At 38.4% G+C, this 21,757-nt stretch overlaps 1 protein-coding gene across 10 annotated transcripts in view; it reads right to left on the bottom strand.

The window, feature by feature from the left end:
- Positions 1-21,757, bottom strand: part of nap1l1 (nucleosome assembly protein 1-like 1) — a 42,699-nt gene that overhangs the window by 2,542 nt on the left and 18,400 nt on the right. For 2 of the 10 annotated variants that reach the window (XM_055650577.1, XM_055650576.1), the window contains exons 5-14: positions 20,224-20,365; positions 18,341-18,439; positions 17,287-17,415; positions 16,168-16,239; positions 14,252-14,391; positions 12,184-12,329; positions 12,078-12,097; positions 10,378-10,500; positions 9,093-9,125; positions 8,877-8,930 (exon numbers count right to left, since the gene is read on the bottom strand). In XM_055650577.1, the coding sequence (XP_055506552.1) occupies positions 8,877-8,930; positions 9,093-9,125; positions 10,378-10,500; positions 12,078-12,097; positions 12,184-12,329; positions 14,252-14,391; positions 16,168-16,239; positions 17,287-17,415; positions 18,341-18,439; positions 20,224-20,365 (958 nt within the window). Of the gene's footprint in view, positions 1-2,660; positions 2,699-3,758; positions 3,775-8,876; positions 8,931-9,092; positions 9,126-10,377; positions 10,501-12,077; positions 12,098-12,183; positions 12,330-14,251; positions 14,392-16,167; positions 16,240-17,286; positions 17,416-18,340; positions 18,440-20,223; positions 20,366-21,757 lie in introns of all 10 variants that reach the window. The other 8 variants (XM_055650580.1, XM_055650579.1, XM_055650582.1 and 5 more) reach the window with 7 other exon arrangements.

Genomic DNA, 21,757 nt, shown 5'->3' with positions numbered 1-21,757 from the left:
AAATAATCTTGTAGAATCTCTGAATTCTCCTTTAGCTTAGCTGCCAAAGCAATTTAATGTCCTCTTTTTGCCCACCTGATCTCCCAGCTGCCTTTCTCTGACCAACTGTCTATTCCTCAACAGTGCCTCAATACTCCTCACCAACCAGCTGGGATTAAGTGAATCTCTTGCAGATAAGAGATGTAAGAATATGTCATACTCTTTTCAGGGAGATCAAGAGGGCAAAATTATGTGTTAAATGAATAAAGGACAACATGGCTGGAGTAATTCAACAAGTCAGTCTGAAGAAATGTCCTAATCATGTTCTCCAGAGTTGCAGAGTTACTCTTAACACCAAGTGTTTTTTTTGTAAACCAGCATCTGCTGTTCTTTGTATCTATGTGTTAAATGAATATGAGGTATTGGAACATATTCATATTATAACAGAAGAGATTCTGCAACCCTTATCTTCACTCGAACAAGAACGTTGTCCATGAACTCTCACTTTCAAAAGCCCCCCACTTACCAGACGTCACGTTACCTGCAAACATCCTCTCCCAATCAACCTTTGCAAGTTCCCATCTAATTCCTTCACAATTTTGCCCTGCTCCAATTTAAGACCTTAATATGTAGACTAGTCTTATATTTTTCGATAACTATTTTAGGTTTTGGGTTAACACTCTGCGCTATCATCTAGATTCTCCCCCCCCCCCCCCCCCCCCCCCCCCCAAGTATTAGGAGTAAAGTCAATGAGCACAGCAAGTTTAAAATTCCACAGCAGTATTTATCTCAACGACAGTGAGTTTTGTGCTAAAATGAAGAGAATCCACCGAACCACGATCCCAAGTGGTTTCATTCTCTCTGCATTATACAGCTTCAATAATAAGCATCACCACTGTCATTAGTTGATAATATAAGTGGAGCAGAATACTTGGATAAGCAGAGGGAAGTAAAACATCTACGTGCCAGATGGCAGCTCTCACAAATTGACTGAAGAATTGGCGTGCTAATGTGTCCATAAATCTGCAGCTTGAAACAAGTCCAGAAGTGCAGTTTTAAATAAATCCAAACTCAGCAATATTTTCGAAATACTTCACTGAGAGTGGTGAATCTCTGGAACTCTCTGCCACAGAGGGTAGTTGAGGCCAGTTCGTTGGCTATATTTAAGAGGGAGTTAGATGTGGCCCTTGTGGCCAAGGGGATCAGAGGGTATGGAGAGAAGGCAGGTACGGGATACTGAGTTGGATGATCAGCCATGATCATATTAAATGGCGGTGCAGGCTCGAAGGGCCGAATGGCCTACTCCTGCACTTAATTTCTATGTTTCTATGATTGTGGCAATACTATTGAACTAGTACACCAGTGTTGACCAAGCATTTCATTGCACTTGAAACCCATTAGTTAAGGCCAAAATTTAAAACTTACTGCACCACACCAAGATGTCTTAATTTCCTAACATCTTATTCCTTTTTTTGGGTGGGTGGGTGGGTGGGGAGAGAATTGGGGTACAGTTAGACAGGGGTAAGGCAAGATAGATAGTCAGATCTTAGTGGGGAGTAATGACTAATCATTCAAATCACTTGCTTAAAAAAGTTCAAGTCATTTGAAGTTGGGGTGACAGATGTCAACTGGTAAACAAATGTAAATAAAATTAAAGGTAGACAAAAATGCTGGAGAAACTCAGCGGGCGAGGCAGCATCTATGGAGCGAAGGAATAGGTGACGTTTCGGGTCGAGACCCTTCTTCACATTGAAGAAGGGTCTCGAACAGAAACGTGACATATTCCTTCGCTCCATAGATGCTGCCTCACCCGCTGAGTTTCTCCAGCATTTTTGTCTACCTTCGATTTTTCCAGCATCTGCAGTTCTTTCTTAAATAAAATTAAAAGTATATTGCTCTGTATTCTCTCAAATCTATAACAATTCCTTCCTACAGTGCTAATATTATTTGATTCAAATGTGATCGTGCTTTGAAAACAGCCACAAACTCATTCCAATTTAACGTCAGTATGGTCTCCATGTTTAACTAATGTAGTTATGAGTTTTATCTTCTGACATCATAGACAACTGATGCAGTGTTGTGGATAAACCTGTTGCAAGGACGTATGGCTAATATATTGTTCAGCTCCTCTTCATCTCATCACCTAACAGTATCAAGCAGGGTCCTCTTCACTGGCAATCCAAGTTCTATCTCAAACACCAGAGCGTACACAAACTCCACAAAGCAACATATATTTTATCAATTTAGCTCTTTACAATATAGGGGCAGAAAGAAAATAAAGGTGAACTTGGGATGATCAAACACATTGGAGATTACTACAAAGCATTTGAACGTACTTAAAATATAGGCAGTCAGTGAAGATTTAAAGTCCTCAAAAACCACTCTTCTATATTCAATTTCTCCAATTTCGAAAGCAGCTCAGATGAACACATTCAATATCACTTCTATAAAAACTTACACAGCACGCAAAATATCCAGGTGTATAATAAAAGTGTTTTTTGAGCTTGTATCTCACTGCAGTAATTATGCCAGATTGGATAGAAAACTAGGAATCAGTCAAAGCGTTGACAGTTACTGCAGCAAGAGTCAGATTAAGATGTCACTCACTAATTAGTACTTGACAAAAGCATATAGAATAAGTTAGTTGAGGTATTATGTAATAAAGATCAGCAAAGCCTTACCTACTAGGGGTATGGTTATTTCTAGCCATCATTTAAACCTAGTAAGGAAAAATTCAAAGAGCAGCTGACATGAAAGTACATGACTCGAAACTAATTTAAAAGTTCAAATTCCAAATTAAAACCACACTAATAATTTAAGTATAAGCCAAATCTACATAGTTTCTCAACTGTTAAAATAATCTCAATATAAAGGTAAATTGCGTTACACTATAAAAATAAACTTCCAAACAATATTATGATATAGATGAACAAAAGTTAGATCTGGACCTTTTTGGAACATTATGTACAATTTAAAATAATTCATTCCTCTATCTACAAGTTCTAGCAGTTAGGCAATGCAGACGTGGTTATATACACACATATATCATTGCTCATTCTGCCCCACAATGTAAACCAATGCCAAATCTTTCTAAATGCTCTAAGAATGGGAAGGAAAAAAAAGTTTCTATTGACATGGGTGTCCTGGGTACATGGAGAAGCTAAGACCTTAAAGGGCAAAGCAGTTTTACCATGATGTCATTGTCATGATGAAAGCATCAAGTACATAAATGACCACGCAGCCTATTTTAACTGCAGAGGAGAATTTGGAAATCTCCCAGCTTCAGAAAAAGCTCCAAATTGCTGCCAGGAAACACCACCTGAAGGGAAAATAATTTGGGTACTTCACCAAGCAAAGATATAATCCCGATATTTCCTAATGGACTTCCATGGACAAATCTACCAGCGAAGGTTTATTTTTTTGCTATAAAACCATTTAAGTGACAAAAAATAATTTTAGAATATGAATTAGATGCTTAATTGTTACAAACTATTTTTTCCTTTGCCACCGATAAACATCCCGATAACTTCATGTTTAAATACTATTATCCCCAATTTATCAAAATCACCAATCCACATTTATTCCAATCAAAAGTCAACACCATTTGCCATTTTACTTTTTACTTAATACTTGAAAATGAACTATTTGCAGCAGTTATTATCCATAGGTAAAGTTTTTAATTAACAATGAATACTTTCTTAGCTGTTCTACTTATGTTAGTGTTATCTACAAAATTCAAGGTTTACAACTCTACCCAATATTGTGAAAATGAAACTTACTTTAGATTACTTGCTCCTACAATTCAAGTTAGGTGGTTTGGACAGTTTGCATAGAAAGGAAATGGAAAATATAAGCTCAAGTGCCAATTTAATATCCCAAATTCATGAACAGTTATCAAACTAATGGCCATTAAAAATATTCATCCAACCATCACGGAAAGTGATGTGAACCTACATTTCGCACTGCAGAGGCAGATAATTAAGGGTGACAGGCTGAAAGGCACAGATCAGCTAATCTGCAGCTTTCACTCTGGAAAAGAAAGCTACCCAAAATGCTCAGCAAATGAGCAAAGCCATTGAAAACCTGAGTTAGGTCTCCCTTTCTAGAATCATACCAATCACTCTTTATTCTTTTCCTGTGGGTTAACTAAAGGCCCCAAAGATTAATTCAGAATTTTCCTGTGTGAAATTCTTACTATGTTATAATTGCTTAACTTTTTAAACTTTTAACATACATTCCAGTACAAGCAGCAGACTACAGACTAAAAAGGTTCAATTCAATCTTGGCCACTGCAGAGTTGCCTGTGCTTAAAATTGATGTAAACTAACCAGACCAGTATACACATGATCAAATAATTTTCTTGCCATCTAACGTATCCTTGAAGATAGCATGGAAAAAAATGGGGTGACTGATCACAGGTAAAGGACTGGCAAATTCTCATTTTGCTTTGCAGGCTATTTTTAAAGGGATTTTCTATTTCTTTGCAGATGTTATCTAAGATTACCCTCCCCCCCCATTTTTTCTGCAGCAAAGATCTCATTTGCACATTAATAATTGGCAAGTCAAATCCTGTGCACAAGACTGTTTAATCCTTAAAATTCAGCACTGACTTGCAACTCATTTGGTTGAAGAATAATGTCAAATTACCCCAGTTTGACCCCCAATCCATTTTTAAAAATCTTTTACAAAAATCAGTATTATCAAACGTATTGCAACAATTTCATAGAAAAACTTACTTTAGTGAGAGCTGGCAATGTCCCTGAAAAATCTAAACATCTCCAAATGAATCTTAGTTCAGGTAATGATAAATTAATGTAGAAAGCAGTCATTAATTTAACCTTCGAATTTTACCCATCCAATTTTAAAGCCATAGAGAAATATAGCACGGGAAAAAAAATCCCCACCATTGTTCCTCCCAGGATTCTGCCACTCATCCATAAACTGGAGGCAATATACAACAGACCATTAACCAACCCACCCACATATTTTTCAGATGAGAGAAGAAACTGGAGCACCCAAAGGAAATATAAACAGTCACAGGAAAAATATTAAAACTCCAGACATCACTGGAAGTCAGGATTGAATCAAGTCACTGGAGCAGCGAGGTAGCAGCTCCACTTGCTGCACCATTGTGTTGCCCAAAAAATTTAGACTCAATTTTCTACTTTCCATCATGACTAATGATTGATATCCAGCATCTAAAACTGATCCTGCATAATAGATTTTACTCATTCTAACACCCAGCACTGTCAGGTGTCAAATTTGAGGTCAACTGCTAAATGGAACTATATTTCTTAAATTAAAGAGCTTGGTTTAATGAAGCTTCCTAATTGAATCCCACAAATGCTTCTGTCCAATATGTTATCTGCTGACAAATGACAAATTAACTTCATCTCTGGAGGAATGGAACAGAAAACATTCAGTGCAAATCAAACATTGACCATAGAAATAAGCTGTACCATTTGGAGTCCAGAATTTAGAACCTCAAACCAACGACAAATTGTTCGATAGAATAAAAAGTTCATTTTACTTTTGAATGAAGATGAGCTCAAAATAACGACTGAATCTTCAAATATTTAGAACAAAGATAGGTGGCATTTGTGTGAAGGACACAAAAGAGAAAGCTAATGAATTCAATTCCCAACTCAGAACAAGGTGCACTTCTAGGATTTCTAATCAGCTAATGTACAACATTTCTTCTGCATTAAATTAAAGATTATGCCGACTCTTGCACACAATGACCTTCAAATACACAGGTGTCGGATTTTCAAATTCCGACCCACATTTCCTTCAAAAAAAATTAAAAGATCAGCGTATATAACCTCTACCTTGGTTGTAGGTTTACTGCCATCAAAATCAAGCACCGTTCACTTTATGTACTTTCAAACTGACTTAGCTGCTCAACTGAGTAACTTTGAGAATCCATTAAACGAATTAACAAACAAGAATTGATTGACAATTATCATCCAAATTGCTCATTTCCAATTTATGGCTTTTTTGACTATCAGCAATCAACTAACAGCATCAGTTGACATTTTGTGTTCTTATTTTAGCTTTACTCTCTTCTGACCTTAAATAGAACTCAATGTCCAAGTGTTTTTCTCAATGTCACCATCAAACAAGGCAATTTGAATTCATTTGCCAAAAATTTCAAATATTTGAACACGAGAACCTATCCAAAAATATTAATATCTTTAGTTTGAATCATTGAGCTGTGTGTTCGAGCTTTTAGAAATCCTATCTATCTATATTACTAAAACTCTTGTCTTGTTTCTATCTATCTATCTGTATGTGATCCTGGAACTACGCCAAAATGGTACACGATAGCGCTCATTTTTTGGCACCACCTTATTCACTTTTGTCCCATGGTCGTCCGTATAAAGTTTTGTTCAGATTGATGTTATATTTCACAAGTTATTGACATTTACAAGTTAAAAACCCCCACTTTGAGTAGAATGACGACAGATACTGTGACAGTTGATCGAAGATTCTGGCAGTTAGCAGCTATGACGTCACAATGGGATCTCAGTCCTCCAATCACAATGGGATCTCATTTACATACGCCACCGTGAACATTCCGCCACCCGACAATGACATCACAATGGGATCTCAACTGCCAATGAACAGTGTTGGGATAAATTCAAGCCAGTGCAATGAGTGGGGGAGGGGAGGAAAATAAATGTTATTTAATCATTGTGTTTTTTTTACCTGATTTTAACTATTTATTCTGTTCCATCAGGGACTGGATTGTTTTTTTTTTAGTGTTATTATGTGAGAAGTGTTTTAAATTTCATGTGCGAGGCTCCGCTATTCACTGGGAAACGTCTTTTCATTTTGCACTGTACTTGTTGCTTGCAAGATGACAATAAAGGTTAAAGGAAAAAAAAGGTTGATTGATCATTGTGTTTAGTGGGGGAGTGCGAAAGGGGAGAGATGAGGGAGTGACTGACAGTTGGGTCATCAGCAGCTTCCACCTTAAGGGGGGTAAGGAAGGAGTGAGAATTAAAAACAAAATCAATTTTAATCAGATTCTTGGGGAGAGCTTTTCCTTTATGTGTGTTCCCGAAATTCCGCCAAAATGGTACACGATAGTACTACAATTTTAGGCCCACCTTACTCACCATTGTCCTGTGATGTGCATTAGCCAAGTTTCATTCAGATTGATGTTATATTTTTTCAAGTTATTGACATTTTAAAATTAAATTAACTTAAAACAGCGCTCCCTCTTACCAGCCACGCCTGCAGTCGAGGGAGGCCCATCAGCCACGTCACAATTGAAAATGGCGCCGGTGACACGGCAGTGACGCAAAATGAAGCTGTCTCCCCGGGCATGCGCAGTGGGCCTGGTACCTGCACGTGGGCAGTTGGGGCCTTTGCGGATTTTCAGATCGCCATTTTTCTTTCTTTCGCATGTACTTGCCTGGCCTCACAACGAGGACCCAATGGCTCCACGGGCAAGTTTTGTTCTATTTCACACGGCTCCACTACTCACTTTATTAGCGTTAACTTAATTTGTGCCATCAAAGGCACAACTTTGAATGCGGCAGCTGCGCCTGCGCAGTGTGGGCCTGTCAGCCGCACATGCGCAGTTTGGTGGAATATTGTGCTGAGGGAACTGGACCCAATAGGTCCGCACTTGGTCTGGTATGTTATAAATGGCAGTTGCCCCATGCTCGGTGATTATAGCTCATAAAGTATGGAAGTTTTGACATACACTTTCGCATTTCAAAAAAGGCATAATCAGCCAAATGGCATGCAATGTTAATCATTCTGATAATGTTTCAAAAAATATATTTATTCCATTTGTAATAATTTGGATTAGAAAAATACAAAGGAATATAGTGCGATTTAGATATATCAAGACAATGGTTTTCATACATTCAGCCCAGCTTGAAACACACAGTGTAAACTTTCAGACAATATTCCACCCACTAACAAAGAACATTTTTTACTACAGGAATAGAATAATGAATGGCACAGAGCTACTGCCTTGCAGCTCAAGCGAACAGAGTTCAACCCCAAGACTGCGTTTCCCCCAATGCCCCAGTTCCCTCACACATATGAACATGAAGATTTGCAGATAAATTGCTTGAGTTCAGAGGTGAGTTGTAGAATTTATGGTGTTTTGTCACCTTTGCAGATTTTGATGGCTTCTACAGATGTCCTATAGAAACAGGACATAGAAGGGCCTGTTTCTATGCTGGACAACTGTCATGTTAGATTAATTGGTCAAGCAGCAGAAAACAAGTCCTTCGTCCCACTGAGTCGGTGCTGACCATTCGGTCCCATTTGCATAGAAATTCCTTTCTAATGCATACATCACTTACTTTTATAATCAGATGGTGCTTATAAGATCAAGTAGGTAAGGGGCATAAAAGTTATCCCAAGAAGTTTATGAATACAGACTGGGAGGAAGAAAAATCTCAAATTGTGAACTTGTCATTAGTACAAATAATCTTGACATTAAACTGTCAAACTACGACCAAAATAAAATATCTGTGAAGGAATTAAAGTCTAAGAGCACACCGTCAAATGTAATAATTTCCCCAAAAATATTAGGGGTCACTTCCGCTTGGTTCCCCACAATCTTATGATTCACGGGAAAGTGTTCGCATGATGGTCAGGAGTTTGCAAGATAATCTGCTTAATTTATTATTGTTCATAATATATTTAATATGTCAACACCACACCCTACTCAACATTTTGTTTGGATAAAGATTTGAGAAAATGCTTCAAAACATCGTGTGTAATTGCAAATGTCACAAAGGAGAATAATATTTGGATGAAATAATTAACAGTGACCTTTACAAATGTAGAACAGAATTAAAGTTAAAGGCAAGCTTGGCACCCAATTTCCCTGGAATAAAAAACACTTTAGAAAGTGAACAAATTCCCACCTTAGGGTCATAATCTGGGTCATTCTCTTCATCTGCTTCTTCCTCCCCTTCCTGCTTAAAACAAAAAAAAGACAGAAAAGGTGGGCTGATATTTATCTTAAAAAGTCAGAGCGCATAACTCAACAAGTACTTTAGCGAAGACAAAAGGTTATTACAACAAAGACAAATTCACAACATTGCTTTTTTTCTCCCCAAAATAAATGGAAAAATGGTCACCTCATCATCTGCCTCTTCTCCCTCTTCATCATACTGCATTGGAAGAAAAAAAAATAGAACAAGCTGAGTTTTGCATTCCATATCTAATGGATCAATATGAAAATCATTTGCCAGCTTTGTACACATCCCTTTATTTGAGGCTCAATTTCATAAACCCCATTTCAAGCATCACCAGGTGGCACTGACGTTCCAGCATTTAATTGGCTGAATTAATTGATTTTTTTTTAAAAATCAAAAGCTTGAAAAAAAAACAATTTCCAGACCATTGTATATCTAATTACCCTTGTGATTCAGTGCAAACAGCAGTTCTGTAGCAAGAATCAAGATTCACATGGATGAAAGTTTCAGACAACATGCCTGTTGTCTAGTAGGAAGACATTTCATTGGAGACACTGACAAGATCACTAAAATGTCACCTTTAGAATGTCTGAAGTCACCTTTCCATTCTAAGAAATCAAACTCTTTCAAGAATTTGGAGTTTTATCCCTATTGAACTTGTCAAAGCATGAACAGTTTGTATCCAATAATGCTTCAAATAATCATTTCTTTTTAGCCAATGTCCTTTATATATAGACACCAGCATGATGTGTGATCGTAATTAAGTGATTGATATTTCAGGAGAGACAGAACAAATGTATACAATAAGATTTTTGGGTTCCTATTTTCTGAAGATGCTCATTGATCGAAGAAATTGGTCATTCAGTTATTACACAATGTGCACTTTATAAAAGTACTTGTTTGTGCAAGATTAATTTGGATATTTATTGAACATCCCCAATTGCTCCCAAATTATTTGCTAAGGCATATCATGAGACATTTTAAGTCTGAGGTCACATGCACAGTAGATCCTGGATGGTTTTCTTGTAGGCCATTAGTGAACCACATGCGTCTTTTCATGTTTACCATTACTTATAGCATTTTTATTTCAGATTTATTACCGTACTTGAATTTAAATTTCACACATGCCTAGGAGGGATATAAAAATGAACATATCCAGGCCTAATATTAATTCAGCAAGTTAACCACTATGCCGTCTTACTCCTTAACCAGATGAATATCAAGAGCAGGTTCCAGTACAGGTTTAGTTTTTGACATCCTCCATTAAAGCATGTTTTCACAAAATCGGTCTGGAGAATGTGAAGTGTCATAACATGATGGAATGTCTATAAAAGTGCTGAACATATTGTTACTGCTTGCCTTTTTATTGGGATGCCAGTTTATTGAAATGTACCAGAACACAAGCATATAGCATCAATTCACTGCTTGAATTCAGAAAAGGACTTACGTCATCATCATCGTCTTCAATGGCCTCTCCTGTAAAGTATAACACTGCTCGTGGAACTATGCGCTCATGCAAAAAGTGACCGATTTCAAAGTCAGCAGCAAGTATTGCCTCAGAATCTTCATCCTGTAAGAGTGTAAAATCTCAATTTTTAGCTTAATTTATATCTACAATATTAACACTAAATTTAGTTTTAACACAGCCAAAGTTAATCTCTATCTTTGTCCAAGATTAGTGTTAGATCACCTCAAGGCACTGTTCCTTGAAAAATATTTAAAAGGGCAGGTAAATGTCCTTTTCCACTTCATCCAACTTATTCCAATGCAGAGGTCTCATTCTAAGCTACAAACATTAGGAACTGTTGATGCTGATTTACAAAAGAGTTGTTGCTGACTCAGTGGGCCAGGCAGCACCTCTGGAGACCATGGAGAGGCAACATTTCGGGTCAGGACCTTTCTTCACTTAGCGACTCACCATTTTGGGCCTGAATAAAGGTCCTGATCAATGTCACCTATCCATGTTCTCCAGAGAAGCTGTCAGCCCCGCTGAGCTACTCCAGTACTGTGTCTTTTTTCTCATTCTATGCCATTGCCCCAACTTCAGAAGCAGCAGCAACGATACCTTGGTTGAAAGAGCAGTCAACCAAGAAAAAAAGGTACAAATTAAAAAGGTACAAATAACTGATGGTAAACCATTTATTATAAAAAGCAAATGCTATTCAAACTTGTTGCTGACTAGAGGAAATGAGCAAATGCTGACTGATGACACAGAAGAACCAACCATTCTGAGTCCTTGTTGCTATGTTACAGAGGCACAAAACCTTTGCCAATACCGGCATCTAAATAAACGGCAAGGTCATTAATTTCATTGAACCTGCTCGGCCATTCAATAAATTCATGCCTAATCTGATTGTAACATAGTCTACATGTAACATTCCAGTAGTAAGTTGCACTCTCACCATCCCCCATTCTTGCTTATGAACTATGGTCACCTCTGCTTTGAAAATAGTCAGAATCCGCTTTTACATGCCCTTGAGGAAGATGTTCATGACTCATAAGAAAATCACCTCATCTGTCTTAAATGGACATCCTCTTATAATTGAATAATGATTTTTAGTTCTAGATTTTCTCACAAGAGAAACCATCCTCGCCCCATCCACCTTGTTAAGACCGCTCTGGCTCTTGCATATTTTTTTCCCCACGCATAAACTTCAACAGAATTTCAGTCTGTTCATAGAAAAAAAATGCCATTTCAGGCCACCAGATTAACACTTTGACCGTCTTAATTATGGTTGGAAAGACGATCATCTCTGGCTGGTTTCATAATGTCTTCTTTCCCCACCCTAACCAGAGATAATGTATTGGAAGCAACTGCAGATGCTGATTTAAACCGAAGATAGACACAAAAAGTTGGAGTAATGCAGTGGGACAGGCAGCATCTCTGGAGAGAAGGAATGGGTGACGTTTTGGGTCGAGACCCTTCTTCAGACCAGACCCTAACCAGAGATAAAGTGTTCAACTGATAGATATTTTGGAGTTCAATAGACAATGTTGCTAACCAGTAAAAACAAAACACAGCAACTAAATAGCAGACTTAACAATCATGAAATGTGCACTGAATTGAGTTATATACAGTAATGTTAAAAACAAATCACTTTAGTCAAGGAATTAATGACAACCATGCCAAATCAAAATTCAACTTACCAGCTCACCATTCTCTGGAACTGTGAGGAAGAGGAAAAAAAGAACATTAGAATCATATTTACAAATGTAGCACAAGATATTCAAATCACTAACTGTTTGCACTCACCTTCAGGTGGTGAAAAGAAATTGAAAAAAGAATCATTTGGTACAGTTTTTGTAACAGTTCGAACAGTGCCGCGGCCCTTATGCTTCTGTTTCTTTTTAATGGTTTTCATTGTGATGTTCTTTCCCTTTTTCCAGTCAATATTGCACCTATAATGAAAGTTATGAAACTCTTAAATATCCAACATGGCTGGTGAACCTCACAGTTAGACACTGGAGTCACAATTGGGTCTTTTTGATTTACACCAAATTGTAATATGGATTCTGAGTCTACAGCACAATGAGTATATACCACGCCAGAAAACTCAAAACTGCTATTTGCATAAGAATATTGCGTCTCAGAGAATGTGGAGGCTGGTGGGATGAAAGGTGGTGACTAGGGGAACACTATCCTTGTTCTGTCCGGGTGGGGGGGGGTGTTATGATTAGTTACTCAAAATTGAATAATTCAATGTTCATACCGCTGGGTTCTAAGCTATCCAGAACAAGAGGTGCTGTTGTAGTTTGCGCGTAGCCTCACTCTGGCAATGGAGGCCCAGGATCAAATGGTCAGTCTGGGATGGCAGAGGGGAGTTAACTGATTAGCAGCTGTGAGATCAAGTTGGCCATGGCAGACCGAGGTGGTCTTTTTTCAAATCCAAAATTTCTGCAGAAAATTAGCAAGAGAATTTAGTGCATGACAGGAGCGAGTTTCCTGCATTGGAGCATCAGGAATTTTAGTGATGCTCAGCCATCAGGCAGTCGGGTTGGGTTGTTTTTTTTGTGGCAGAAAATGAAGATTTGATTCGATTACAAATGCTTAGATCACTTTTGTGCTTCACCATAAGAATTTACGATGAACTTCATTAAATTATTATAAAGAATCTTAACAATGCATAGAAATGCAGCCTTTTCTTTTTTTAGTCAGACTGGTGGATGGATGTGAAAGAGAAGGGCTACTTGAAAATTTGCTTTGGAGTTGTCTGGGAGGTGCATTAGTTGTGCTGTCTGCAGGTGACTGAGTAGGGAAACCAGAGCAGTAACATAATGTCTATGGCACTAGATAAAAGAAAGTAAACCTGCAATGCAACAATCTTCACCAAAACATTTTCAGTGACAATTTGGTTCAGAATTAATAAATGCTCCAGGCAGTTAGATAAAGGAACATTAGAACACCCAAGGGCACAGAAGGTGCAGAGACCAAATAATGATATACTGGAAGCAGCATTTTCAACCATCTGCTGAGAAAAAAAGATCTGCATAATGTGCAATGGGGCCAATCCATATCAAGTTCAAGCTGCATAAAAGATGCTTAGTCCTCCTCCCAAATTAAAAACAAAACCCCATTTAAAACAAAAACTATAAATAACTCTTCTTAATATCCCAGTAACATGTTGGCATCCTCACCATTTCCATCAAGCTTTAGAAGGAAAACAGAGGCAGGTTTTAGGCACACAATCATGTAATGAATTAGATTGGAACTATTAAACAGATACCAATGCCTTTCATTTCTCTGCCTCTCCCTATCAGTGAGGAACTTACAGGTTTTCATTCGGCATTGACTCACACATTTCTATTGACATTTATTGAAGCATTTCAGAACAAGATGTTCTAGGCAGCGTTGAGTATCCCTCAATAATAAGCAGGTAGCAAAGTGTCCGAAATCTTCAAGAATAATTGAACACCTGAAGACAACCAGAATAATTTATTTCTGGAAATGCTCAAATTTGTTCAGATTGTTTGCCGCAATGAACGAATGATAGCACTGCAATCATTAAAGCATGAAACAGAACCTTGACAGTCCTGGAGGGACATCAACAATCCTGTCAGTTAGTTAATTATTCAGAAACCAGCAAAATTATTCAGGACACCAGAATTAAATAACAGTATTTACTGTTATTTAAAACTAAAAACACTCAGCAGGTATTTGTGTAAAGGAAAACAGAGTTAATAGCTCATGTCAGAGATCCTTCGCCAGAATTTGACAATGGGTCCTTCAGTGCAATTAAATTCTTTGTACACTTGAATTTAACAGAGAAAACAGCATTGATGGAAAATATAATACATACAAGTACAGGTTGAAGTTGGCTTACCCAGTGCATCCCATAATTTCTGGTCCGTCAAATGAGAAAGGGTCTGATTCATCAGGTTCTGATCTCATCTTGTATGTCTTTGTCACTAATTCATTTGAGAAAAAATCGTTTGGCTCGAACTTAAATTCAAGAGTAAAACTCTACATTAAAAAAAAAAGTGGTGAGATAAAAATTAAAACAGAAAAGTACTATTTTGTTTTAAAATCTGAATCAGCATTCTTGCACACAGCAGCATTTGTATTAAGAGTTTTTGCTCTCAAACATACGGACAAAGTAAAATCGATGCTTAATGCCACAGAATAATCATGTATAATTAGATGCATATTATAATAACACAAGTTTATTATAAAACAACAGGTACAATGTTGGTAACTGGGCTGCTTTAAGGTGGAAGTGTTGCTGGTAGATTAAAATGTCGTCTTTGGTGATCACTGGGCCTCAGAGACGAGGGCGAACACCACAAAAAGGTTTCTTCTTCTTCTCCCTCCCCCCACACACACATTTTCAAAGGCATTGTAAAGAAAGTCAGTGGAGTGGTATGCTCTGTGTAAGATGTTGGAGATCGAGGAGCATTCTTGCGTTCCCGATAACAATTCTGGCAGGAAATGTGTCCAGGTAGAGCTTTTGAGACCTCATGGATGGTTGGAGCAGTAATTGGACTCGTTGACATGTTTCATAAAAAGTAATGCGAGCACCAAAGTTTCAGTCGGATAGATGGGTGACAGCTAGGTGGTGCAGGTGCTCCCTGTAGCTATGCTCCTTTTAAACAAGTATAACTGGCTGGATACTTTGATTCACGGGGTAGAAGACATTTATTTCCGAAAATGCATACAAAAGGCTGACATTTGGATCATGAGCAACACCTGGAAGCCTTACACATGCCGACAGCCATTGGAGTGAAAATCTGTGTACATTTGAGCCCCAAACTCAAACTTTGTGACCTGGGAACCAGTTTCCTTTGGGACATGGGTAAATCTTTAGGATATTGCTGAACACATCAGGTAGCTCGGACACAAGATGGCACTGGTGAGCCTGGTAGCTCCCACTGAGCTGTTGTAACATTGAAATTAGCTGTGAAGAAGCAGCTGTGAAACCACCAGCCCAGTAACTCATACTTGGACTAACAATCCAGGGACCAGAAATCAACTATTACCAAATTTGGTACTTCCACACATTTGCCAATGCCTGCAGTTGGCTGGTTCCACTTTGGTAGAGCCGCTGACTCAGTGCCAGAGACTTAGTTCACTCCTGTCCACAGTTGCTGTCTCCGTGGAATTTGCATGTTTTCCCTGTGAAAACGTTGCTCTGGTTTCATCCCACATCCCAAAGACATGTGGGGTTGTAGATTAATTGGTGTCTGTAAAATTGCCCCTAATTTGCAGAGTGTGGATGTGAAAGTGGATTAACATAGAACTAATATGAACGAGCGATTGATGGCTATGTCAACTTGGTGGGTCGAAGGTACTGTATCTTTCAATCAATCTGGTCAGATAGCTACAGGACCACGAGGCAATTGGTGGTCCCACAGAGGAAGTCACATACACCAGACAGCTAATTGTGATAGTAACACCCATGCAATAAAGATTTTCCTTTTCAGTTTTTTCTCCAGTACATACAGCCACCACTTTGTTCTTCGGTTAGGTCAGATTGTCACATCTCGTTCAGGAAGCGCATGAATTTCCAGACTACAGTGACGCCTGTTAATGGGATCAGTTCAGTTTAGTTTATCGTCATGTGTACCAAGCGAAGATCATAGAGTGGAGCAAGCTGGTTCACTCCGCGAAAAAGCCGTTGTAGGTGATTTGTAGTTGTAGCGCCATTTCTGTAACAAGCTTCCATCATGGCGTCAAGAATAGATTCCGGCCTTTCTAATATCTTACACATTCTGTGGCCAAAATTAAACTTAAGCAACTTACCATTGGTTGACCAGGATCTGAAAATTTAACCTTCAAGTCTTTTAAATGCTTCAAAATAGGCTCATCGTGTTCCTGAAAATTAAAAAAAAAAAATCGGATTTATTGGTGCTGCTTATCGCAGATTGCCAATCCAGTCAGGTTTTGTAGCCCCACATACCAGTTATCCGTATAATCAAGTTTTTAAAACCAACAAGATCCACCAAAAAGAATCAAGACAAATGGCACACGTACACACATTAGCTGCCCACTTTTAAATTAACCATCAAACCACAAATCTATATTCTCACCGAGGTTAATTAAGAAGGAAGGTTAACCATTCTATTGAAAACATTAAGCAGAATTTGCTGCCCTCTGCTGGAATAGTATCCATTTAAAACAATTGATTCCTGGTGCTCTGGCAGTCTAAAGGGTCACACCCAGAAATGTCACCCATTTATGTTTTCCAGAAATGCTGCCTGACCCTCTGAGCACTGTGTTTTACTCATGATGCAGGCATCTGCAGTTCCTTGCATTTACGAGCAATTAAACCTCACTGGTCATTGCAAGAGACTATAATTGGAGCCACTGGGGATCAGCCATTTCAACTAAAACATGGTGCTCAGTACAAAACCCACCAATTTTCTAGAATAAATCAGCAATGGTAAAGTGCTAAGGCTACAAGGTAGATTGGAAGATCTGAAATTCAGCCCTAGTATGCAAGGGGCCGTTCAAGGGTGATAATAGCAGGAAAAAAAGCTATTCTTGAATCTAGTGTATGTTATACAGTTCATTGAAGTTAAAATGTTTCTAAAAATAAAATTAAAATAAAAATGTTCACAGTTGCCAGATGTCTGAAGAAGGGTCTCGACCCGAAACGTTGCCCATTTCCTTCGCTCCATAGATGCTGTCTCGCCCGCTGAGTTTCTCCAGCATTTTTGTCTACCTTCACAGTTGGCAAAGCGTGTTGAGGATCCCGTCACCACTCAGACCCAGCAATTGAACTCAAGCGTACAGGTGCCAGTGAGCTCTACAGTCCATATCTATACAAACTGCACACATAGAGGGACCTTGCCCATGGGGAAAATATGGTTCTGAAACTTGACTCTCATATTATTTCATCATCTATTTAAAAAAGCTTACCTGTACCATGTCACTAAGCAAATCCACATTCTTAAAAACAGTTAACCAAAATTCTGGAATTCCCTTTGGTGCATCCTTTTCTTCATCTTTCTTTTCTTCTTCCATTTTCGCCTTTTGTTTCATTTCATCCTGTCGCAAATCAAAGTATTAATAAACTATAGGTACCATCTAGAGACAGGACGTACTAGTTCATAAAACACACAGGTGGTAGAAATCTGGAACTGTTCTACAAATAATCGTTTTTGCTAATTATTACTTTCAATTAGACTGAAAGAATTTTTAAACAGCAAATGTTTTAAGAAATATGAGCAATGGCAGAAATGTGGAATTTGATCACAGGTTACCCAAATCATTGAATGGCGGTGGTTTGAAGGTTCAAATGTTACTATGTCAAATGGATTTGACCTAATTTATTTTTAATTCAATTCTAGACATTTACAGCACGGTAAGAATCTATGCAGCCAAGTGCCCTTTTTTCCCCCAGAATAAACAGTTATCATGAAAATTTGCCAAATGGAAGATTGAAAGGGGGAGAGAGAAATTATAAAGTTGCAATCAAAAAAAGAAAATAAAAGTCCACTTCATTTAGTCCACTTCTCCCAGATATTTCCTCAACAACCCTATTCTTAAAATACTGAAGTATTAAGAGAGGATGAATTTAGAAAAGGGAACTAGGAACTTCATATCCTTTGTTGCATAGTATGGAGTCTTGGAGATTTAAATCTTATCCATTTCATTCGAATTGATGTAAAGCTATTTAAGATTCCTATATTCCATGAAATGCTAATAAAATACCAAAAACAAGGGCTTTTTTACAAGTTATAAAACAACCTAATCTAACTGACAGGAATCTGATAATGGCGCAATGGTCTCTTTCTAACTGAAGTCACTGAAGCAATGCAAATTATACTATTCAATGATTATTTGCATTATCCTAAACAAAGTTGTGGTAAGTTAACCATGGAACATTTGTTGCACTATCTGCCTACACTACAAGTAAATATGAACCAGGCTAAATTCTAATAAATTATGCCGCCTGCTCAAAAAAGCTTACAAAATCAGGAATATTTACTGATAATTCCTCTTCTTCATCTCCTTGCCATTTGCAATCTTCCTCCGTAGGCTCAAGGATGGCATTGATGATATCACTCCTCTGAAGCAAAAACAAGAACCTCAATTAATGAGAGTCAAGTCATATGCACCGAAACAGAACGATGAAATTCTTACTTGCAGCAGCACAACAGCTCTATAAATTTACTGACCCAGGTCTTTTATCCTCCTTAGTAATGCGTGCAGCTACATGATAATAATAATAATAATAATATATTTTATTGTCATTGCGCATAAGTGCAACGAGATTTGGGTTTGCAGCTTCCATCCGATGTCATAACTTAATTAACTAATAAAATTTAGATTTAGATACCCCGAGAAACATGGTTTGTAAAAACAGTAAAACAGTTCAAACAGACTAACGTGCAGATGTGTCTGTGCGACGTGACCATCCGAGGGAGACAGTCCATGGGGGGTGGGGGGCACTCAGCAGGGCCGGTTCAGAGCCGCTATAGCTCTGGGAATGAAGCTGTTCCTGAGTCTGGAGGTTCGGGCATAGAAGGCCTTGTAACGTCTGCCGGAGGGAAGTAGTTCGAACAGTCCAGTACAAGGGTGTGAGGAGTCTTTATGGATGCTGATGGTCTTCCTGAGGCACCGTGTGTGGTAGATGCCCTCCAAGGCTGGTAGCGGTATCCCAATGATCTTCTGCGCTCTGTGGACGACACACTGAAGAGCTCTCCTCTCCGCCTCCGTGTAGCTGAGATACCACAGAGATGCCATACGTTAATATGCTCTCTGTGGTGCAGCGGTAGAAGGTTGACAGCAGCTGGTGGGGCAGACCAGTCTTTTTTAATGTTCTCAGGAAGAACAGTCATTGCTGTGCCTTTTTGACCAGCGCAGTGGTGTTGGTGGACCAAGTGAGGTCCTCTGAAATGTGAGTGCCCAGAAACCTAAAGCTGGACACTCTCTCCACACTGTTCCCGTAGGTGGAGATTGGGGCGTATTCTCCATTATGTGACCTCCTGAAGTCAATAATCAGCTCCTTGGTCTTGGAGGTGTTTAGTGACAAGTTGTTAGGTGTTATGATTAAGATAGTTTGCTCTTAAGAAACGAGCAGGAGCCAAGATAGCCCCGACAACAAAATGTTTAAGTGCCCTGATTGCGGGAGAACAAAGAAGGGACGAAGTTAGAACTTTTTTTGCCTCCCAACACAGTGAGGAATGTGGGGGAGGCGCTGTGGTGGATGTTCATGTTAAAAAATTATTTGGGTGTCTTGTTGCTCTTTATTAGTATGACTGTATGGCAAATCAAATTCCTTGTATGTTGCAAAACATACTTGCCTAATAAATTAATATTATGATTTTGATGTTTGACATGGACACTGTGGGCCAGAGTCTATTGTTGTGCATAGAGTTCCATGCTCTATGAAACTGTATGTCCTTTCAACCCCACGAACGGCCGCAAATGAAACCCTCGTCTAGTCAGAGGGCAACTGGATAGCCAGCACCATGAAGGAAATCTAACAAATTTTATTCAGAAAAAAATATTTCTAATCATCCTATGATTAAAAATATTTCTAATCATCCTATGATTTTCTTCCAGCTGCTGATCTGGTTTCGTGCAAGACAAGTACTCTGGAATTGTCAAAAGGGTATCAAACTCAAGACGTCAAAATAAATTTATAAATCCTTTCCAATATCAATTTATCTAGTGAGCTGTGCCACTGGGTTGATCCCAAAGCGAGTGGCATCCATGGGTGAGGAACAGAAATGTGTGTAGTAAATTAGAACTTGCTATTATTGCAATGTTGTTCTTAAAATGTTATTGAATTTAAGGCAGAAAACAGTCTTCGCAACTCCAAATGGAAAACCAAAGGTACCATCTCACCTGATCAAAAAGGGGTTGATAGAGAACAGCATACTTTCTTTGCAATTCGTGAACTTCTTCATAGAACTTTGCCTCTATATGTGCACATTTCACCTGAAGGTTCTTCAAAGCATTTACACGCTTCTTCACAATTTTAGGCAAGCTAAGTACAAGAATAAGACCAATTAGAATTCACTTGCACCTGGAATATAGCCAGTATTGTTCCTGTAGTAGTTTAACAAAAATTTAAAAGAAGTTTAATAACTTCGACACAATGTAAAATTTCTCATATCCTTCATGCTGGACCGTGCCCAACCACAACGAGGAGAGTTGTCTAAACAAAATTGATATCAAATCAAAGTTTAGTTTACAGATAAAACATGGAAACAGGCCCTTTGGCACACTGAGTCAACATCAACCTTTGATCACCCATTCACACTAGGTCTATGTTATCCCACTTTCTAATCTACTGCCTATACACACAAGGGGCAATTTATAGCAGCCACATACTCTACAAAGCCACGTCTTTGGATTGTGAGATGAAACCAGAATACCCAGAGGAGACCCATATGGTCACATGGAGAGCATGCAAACTCCATACAAACAACATCCATGGTCAAGATCCAACCTGGGTCTCTGACACCGAGGCAGCAGCTCTACCAGCAGTGCCGGTGCAGCCAAGGTGATGCGTTTAACAGGGTGCAAAGTAAATAATTGGGATTCAAACTAATTCACTTTATGAAGCTAGACAATGAATCCTCAGTAATTATATCACATCTGAAGGACACAGCGTAATTGAGAGCATTAATAATTTTCACTGTGATGCATTTCAGTTTATGAATATCGAAGGTCAACAAAACAACCAGAGGCATAATGGTTGAGCACACTGTTGCTCAGTTTTTTTGTATAGCCGGTAAACTATTGCCTTTGAAATGCTAATGCAATTTTATTTTGAAAGAACGCACCAATTAATTCCACCACCACATAGGCCCAATCATGAGCAATCTGTAAATTTCTGCAAACAAATTACTATATTTGCAAATCTGTAATCGTTTGCCCATCACTTTAAATGAGTGTCCCTGGTCCTTGCACTAACAATTTCGCCATTTTAACCTTACAGGTTTATCAAATCTCCTCTCAAATTGTTTGCTTCAAGGACAATCAAAATATCATCAAACTCAAGTTCCTCATTCCAGGAAATCATCTACACTCACTTAACTTTTTTTCCTGTTTCCAGCCGGGCAACCTAGGCAGCTTTTTAGGTTGCCAAATTAGTTTAGGTGGTCATTTAAGACGTTTCGCATAACGCGTGCGATAATGTGCTCGGCGAAGTGCGTAGTTACCAGTCGGTATTATGCTCAATGAAGCATTCACATATTATTTCTGCTTCAAATAGTCACAAACTAAACATATTCACCAATCAAGACATGATATATACCACAAATGACATGCAGCAAAATTATATTACAGTATCTCTACTATTTTTACACATTGCAATGAATGCAATTTCTATTATTTCTTTCCACTTCCAAACAAAAATGTGCTTGGATTATTC

This window comes from Leucoraja erinacea, chromosome 19 (assembly GCF_028641065.1).
Source record: "Leucoraja erinacea ecotype New England chromosome 19, Leri_hhj_1, whole genome shotgun sequence".
NCBI classification, from domain to species: Eukaryota; Metazoa; Chordata; class Chondrichthyes; order Rajiformes; family Rajidae; genus Leucoraja; species Leucoraja erinaceus.
This window is presented reverse-complemented; position numbering and strand designations above follow the sequence as displayed.